The 6,644-nt window shown below is 39.1% G+C and overlaps 3 protein-coding genes across 3 annotated transcripts; all 3 read right to left on the minus strand.

The window, feature by feature from the left end:
- Window positions 231-2,029, minus strand: LOC104758527. Its single transcript, XM_019239255.1, has 2 exons — window positions 734-2,029; window positions 231-497 (listed from the first exon to the last, which is right to left on the minus strand). Exon 1 carries the CDS (start codon window positions 1,815-1,817, stop codon window positions 1,104-1,106), a length of 714 nt encoding a protein of 237 aa, XP_019094800.1. The 5' UTR covers window positions 1,818-2,029; the 3' UTR covers window positions 231-497; window positions 734-1,103.
- On the minus strand, window positions 2,299-3,456 carry LOC104759971 (F-box protein At1g11270-like). The gene has a single exon (XM_010482832.1). It carries the CDS (start codon window positions 3,454-3,456, stop codon window positions 2,299-2,301), a length of 1,158 nt encoding a protein of 385 aa, XP_010481134.1.
- LOC104759972 (jacalin-related lectin 48-like) lies at window positions 4,196-6,344 on the minus strand. Its single transcript, XM_019239347.1, is given in 5 exon segments — window positions 4,196-4,432; window positions 4,525-4,986; window positions 5,069-5,497; window positions 5,611-6,067; window positions 6,147-6,344. Coding segments are annotated over 5 exon segments (1,764 nt in total). The 5' UTR covers window positions 6,326-6,344.

Raw genomic sequence — 6,644 nt, forward strand, 5'->3', positions numbered from 1 at the left:
TCACACTGAAAAACTTGAATTTTTGTTTTGAACTGGGTTTGTATCATATTATTGAAGTGAATGAATTTAGAGAAGACATCACTTTTGCGTCTAAGTGGGTAAACCCAAAGATAATGAGAATAGGCATCAAGAAATAACACATAGTACTTTATGCCGCTGATGCTTGGAACCGGTGAGGTCCAAACATCAGAGTGAACCATTTCAAAAGTTTTAGAAACGGTAGAAAGAGATGTTTCAAACGGAAGATTTATTTGTTTCCCCAAATAACATGGTTCACAAGACTTAGAAAGCTTGTTTTTATTACAGATTCCCAAAGATTTTTGAAAAACAGAGTTGAGATTAGCGTCATGGGTATGAGCTAAACGCTTATGCCAAAGAGCAGGAGTGGATGCAAGGAGAGCTGTCGAGGTTGGCTGGTTTTTATTGATGGAAGCAGGAAGTGTGTAAAGATCACCCAAACTATCACATCGGAGCAGAATTGTCCGTGTTGGAAGATCCTTCACAGAGAAACCAAACGGATCAAATTCGATAGTACACCAATTGTCTGTTGTAAATTTACGAACAGAGATCAAATTTTTGACTATATTTGGTGTGACAAGGACATTTCGAAGGTTAAGAGGACGAGAAAGGCTTTGAATGGAGGAGGATCCAACACAAGTTACTGGAATCTTGGAACCATTACCAACTATGACCGATTTATTGATACTTTGATTAAGCTTAGAGTGGAGATTACCTGCAGTTGAGGACAAGTGAGCCGTCGAACCCGAGTCCATTATCCATGGATACGCATTGGGATCAGTCAGAGATTCTGTCATAGGACTTGCAGGCGGAAGCTCCATTAGATGAGCTTGGTGGTGTGTCGGAGCTTGCTGGTAAGGCGGAGACTGATGGTAACTCATCGGTTGAGACATCGCAAATTGGGGCCGATATTGTTGTTGTTGCCATGGAGTGATGTAACTGGGCCAGGACGGAAACGGGCCTTGCCAAAATGGGGGAGAGGCCCAATTTGCAAAATTAGGTCGAGAGTGATTATTTCCACGACCTCCTCCTCTTGAACGATTGTTGTTGCGGCGACCTCCACGATTGTTATTGTTGAAGTGCTGTTACTGATTGTGCTGCTGTTGTGGACGAGGGTCTGATGATGTAACGGCAACCGTGAGAGCTGTATTTGAGGATGAGTGATCGGAATGTGTAGAGCTTGGCCTTGTTGACTTCTTGAGACGAGTTTCTTCCAGCTCGAGCATCGATTTGGCCACTTCAAATGTCGGAAATGGTTCTTTATGTTTGATTACATTGATGATGTAATCAAATTTTTCATTTAGACCATTAAGCAAATACGTCACCAAAGTTCTTTCGTTAACGGGGGCATCGACGTTGGTTAGCAAGTTGGCGAGTGATTTGATTTTCTGGCAGTACTCCTGTATTGTTCGATCGCCTATTTCTTGACTACGAAGCTCCGCATCAAGTTGAATCGCCCGAGCCTCTTTGTTATTGCGGAATTGATTCTCCACGCGTCTCCAAACATCACGTGATGTGCCACCGGTTTCAAACGAAGATCGAAAAAGATCTGGGGCAAGTGTCCCATAGATCCATAGCTTGACTAGGCCATCACGTTTGAACCAAGCAGTGTCGTTGGCGTTAGCAGGAAGGAGAGTGCCATCGATGTGTCCAAGGACATCAAACGTGAGACAGTGTGTGAGAAACAACTCACGCCAGGCATCGTAATTATGATCGTCAAGATCAAGTATGAGAGGTATGTGAGATTTGATGTTAGTGACACCAAAAGCTCTCTCTAAATTGGCTGGGGGAACGGCCATTGAAAACAAAAAGAGAACAGAAAAAGAACAGAAAAACAAAAAGAGAACAGACAGAGGAAAGAAGCGGAAGAAGAAATATCAAGAGCAATATTGGCTCTGATACCATGAAAGTTGGATAAACTCCCCTGAGTGATTCATTGATATACAAGGCTTTATATAGCCTAAGAGGTTACAACGAGCTCCCTATATAGATGGGATACACATAACAAAATATGTACTACAGCTAAGTTGTTTACAGAATATTCTTATATTCTATTAACGTTCACATAGTACATTAAAACAAACCAATCTCCGACAGCACAAATGGAGACAAAGAGAGGATTTGTTTGTTTTTCAATTTACCTGTTAAATGAAAAAGGAGTTTTGATAAGGAAAAATTGAGTATATATAAAAATAGGAGTTGCCATCAACAGACCCATGAAAGTTACTAGACAATAACCTGTTATATATGTGAACAAAAAATGAAAAAAAAAGGAGAGTTTTATGGAAGAGTGATTAAGCTTTCCGAAAAAGAAATGGCACCTCCCAAATAACGAGGGTTGAAAATCTCACCATACGAATTTAAACGATAATTGTATATCACAAACTTCCCATCGTTGTCGCTTTCATCATAAAGCAATAACCGGTTGTTGAAAAGGGATGTGACGGGTGGTACTGGAAAAATATACTCCTCTTCAATACAAGAGAGAGTTGCACGGAGATTTATGGAGAAAGTTTTGTGCCATGTCATATTGTCTTGATTCAGCGACCATATAGTTTGTGTGTCTCCCTTATCCTCCGATAAGCATAGGCGGTCATTCAAGGTGCACATCGAGATCCGTGGATGAGGTGCATGGGCAACCGGTATGTTGGCCATTACCGTAAAAGTTTCAGTGTGAAGATCGAAAGCTAAGACTTGTGTTTCTGTGACTGCATCAATAAACCAATGGAGGGATCCATGTGCGTGAGCCGGGACTTTATGACGTAGCATTGGATGAGGAGAAGAAACAATCACATCATACCTCCAAGTGTTGTTGGTGTCGAAAGAGAAAATCTCGCACGTATTAGTTTGGCCGTCGTATAGGTCTACGCAGTGAGAGTTATATAACCAAACCAACTTGTATATTCCCGTGATATTGTCTTTACCAAATCCTGGATAACCCACTAAAAACTGGTTCTTTGTATCACGAAAAAATGCTTGACATCTCGCCTCGGGAAGTCTACGGTACCATCTAGTTGTGGGATTCACCACATACATAAAGGTTTCTGAATATATGCAAGTCAGACCGTCGCAACTCCGTGTATTTCTTAACATGTATGATCTAATCGTTGTATCGACAGGGTATTGAGTATGGGTCTCAAACGAAACTGACGCTGCTCCCAGACTCAATGTCCTAAGAGAAGCTAATTTTGTGCCTTGGTCAAGCCTAGGATGGCATACCAGGATACTCGGGTCTCGAGATTTCTGCTCATGTCTTAGATGTCTCTTCTGGAAACGCCGGGATTCGATTTCCCTTCTCCATAGTTTGGAAACTGCTTTGAATCTCAATAGTGATTTCACCGGAAGTTTCTCAAGTATCTCTCCCACCACATCTTGGGGCAATTCTACAATGCTCGGGTTGCTGATAATGTCATCCACGTCTCTGTTTCTTTTAGGCATCGTCGTTCAAAAAAAAACAAGCGTGTAGGTATGTAGGTTTTGAGTTTCTTCTTAAGGTTTTTTAACTTCCGAAGGTTTATATAGACAATAGAAATATTCTAAATCTTAATCCAAATCCTACTTAGACTCGAATCTTAACTATGTCCTACTGTAATATTGATTGGTACAAGTTTAATTTCCTAAAGAAATCTTATACTAATATGAGAAGGTTTTTCTCAACTTTTGCTAAAGACATGATACTTAGCTTATTATATTTCTGATACCTGTATTTTTTTTTGTTTGGACCTAATTAACTAACTACAGACCCATAAAAAAAAAATATATATATATATATATGCCAATAAAGAAAAAAAAAAGAGAAATGTGTGGAAAGAGTAGAAGAATTAGAGAAATGTGTTGTGAATTTGGAAGAAGAGTGTAGAAACCCGAATATTGTTCTTGAAGCTTCAAAGCAAGATGAGTGAAGCACTTAAAGCTTCTTGTTGAACAGCTGAGCATCTCTGATTGAACACATATAAGTCACAACGAGCTTCACACTCCAACTCCATACACTTTCTTATTGACAGAAATCATTTTAAAGTTTATAAGATCCACAGATTAAAAAAAAAAAAAAAAAAAAAAAAAAAAANAAAAAAAAAAAAAAAAACAGAGAATCAGGAAATAAAAACAGAGGAGAAACGAATCAAAGTCATTGAAAAAAGAGGAGGAGAACGTTTTGTTTTAAGTCATATAAATTTGATCAGGAGTCGGTGATGGGGAGCACGTGGATGCCAAGTTGATGAAGCATGCTACTTGATTTCCCATGGAACCCCACGATCTTGTGACCTTCCTTGTGGAGCACGAAGCTTGGGTCATCATCGAGTCCATAACATGGAGAAGTTCGCATGTTGGTGGTGAACTTAAGCATGAGTATAACTTCTAATTCATTACTACCTTCCACTGATGTGAGATATTCGTACGGATAGTCCAGCTCAAACTATACAATTTTAAACCCAAGAAGATCATTATGAAAAATAAGTTTGCATAATTGGACAAGTAGTTAATAAAAGTGAAGTAGTAGTAAATCACCTCTTCATGTCCAAGTAGGTTCTTATTTCCATGATGATCTCCCACTACTATCTCCTGAGTGTCATTTTCATACAGAAACTTAACGGAAAGAATACCAATCTCACCTGTCCCAATGTATATCTTTCTAACACCTTCGAAATTACTGCCATCGTCCCAAGGAGCTCCTCCAGCACCACCTTGTGCTTCTATCTTTTCCGCAGCAGGAGGAAGAGGCATCGGATAATAATAAGCACCAAGAGCCGTAATTAACCCAGACCCATTACCCTTATACCATCCATGAAATCCGACAATAGCACAACCGTTGCTCCCAAGGACAAATTCAACTGAATCAGACTCAGACCGGTCTCCAAATGTCTGAGAGGATCTCCCTTTTGATGTTTTGAAAGTCAATGACGTAACCCTTGTAGAATTCTTAGTCCCCACCACAGACGTGATAAATTCATTTGGATAGTCAACAAGAAACTGCAATTAATAAACACAATAAGCTTAAACAACATATATGTATATTTCATTGAAGGATGTGTATAGTAATAAGTATTCTGACCTCTTCTTCTAGGTCACCGTTGTTCATTCCATGGTAACGCTTTTCTACTTTGCCAGCGTTTTCATAGGTAACTCCGAGACACCGTATATATATAGATAAAATGGACACCTTTCTAATACCGTCAAAAGCACCATCATCCCAAAAGGTGCTTCCAGCAGTAATACCTTGGCATTCCAACTTTGTTGGAGTAAGCGGTGTCAAATATGCTCCAAGAGAGTTTAGATTTGTCTCAGCATATCCATGAAACCCAACAATCTTCATTCCACTGGCTGCAAGTCTAAACTTCTTACCCGTGTTGGATCCCATAAATTCAGAAGTCCTGATGTTAGTCCTGAATTGAAGCGCTTGAATGACCCCATTTTTGGCATCGCCATCGTAGTAACCCTCAACAGACACCAGATATTCTTTGTCAACATGGTTAATCTCAAACTGTAAAAAAAAAGTTACGTCTAACATTTAATTTTATACTCATGCAACTGAATAAACGTAACGTAACAGATCTAGAATTTTAATTACTATTTTTCCATGACGTGTATACATACCACGTGTGGGGAACCTCTTCTATAGATAGAACCATGAATTGGCCCTTCTATCAGATGCCCATCCTTGTCAATGTACTCAAACTTGATGAATTGTATGCCTTTTTGACCACTTCGTACATGTATCTTTGTAAAACCGGCCTGGTTGACTCCATCATCCCACTTCGTGCCTTCCTTGCCCCCTATGGCTTCTATTCTAGTAGGAGTAATCCAAGTGAAATATGCTCCTAGAGAGTAAATCTTCCAATAATCATAACATGATCCGTGGAACCCAATGATTTTTTTCCCCTCTACTGCTAGTATAAACTTAGTACACCCGTCATGATATCCAATCGGTTCAGAAATCCGCAAGTTGGTTTTGAATTAAAGTGCTTGAATCCCATTTTCCTCTGTGTAGTAGCCCTCAACAGATTCAAGATGTTCATTTTTTAGGTGAAAAACGATTACAAAAAATTCCAAGCTAAAAAGGGTTTGACAAAACAAAAAACGAGTAAAAATTTCTGATGTCATCATATACCGTCTGCGTGTAAGTATTACACGATTCACCATGGAAGGATCCATCATTTGGTTTTCCACTTTTGACATAGTCGAAACGAATGGACTCTATGCCTTTCAGAGAATAATGTACATATATCTTTGTTACATCATCATGGTCAGATTCGTTATCCCACTTAAGGTTTCCTTTCTTGCTCCCTTCCTCTTCCGATCTTTGGGTCATCTCGAACAGGTTGATGAATCTTCACATATGGATGGGAATTGTGTTACTTAGTTAGTAATATATACCCTTTCCAGCCAAGGATCAACACTAGTTCTAAGTTGAAGGAAGACGATCAAGTTTTGGTGAAAAATAAGCAAACGCGACTATTATCTAAACGTAATAAGCAACATTTTGATATTCGATGATCTACATTTTAAGAACATGCTCATTACGTTTGCAAAAATTTAGATAATTAAGATATTAGAGCTTTGAAACATTGATGTAAATAAAAGCACCATAAAGAGAGAACTGACCTATTATAGTCGAGGAGAGAGACACA

This window comes from Camelina sativa, chromosome 17 (assembly GCF_000633955.1).
Source record: "Camelina sativa cultivar DH55 chromosome 17, Cs, whole genome shotgun sequence".
In the NCBI taxonomy this organism is placed as follows: Eukaryota; Viridiplantae; Streptophyta; class Magnoliopsida; order Brassicales; family Brassicaceae; genus Camelina; species Camelina sativa.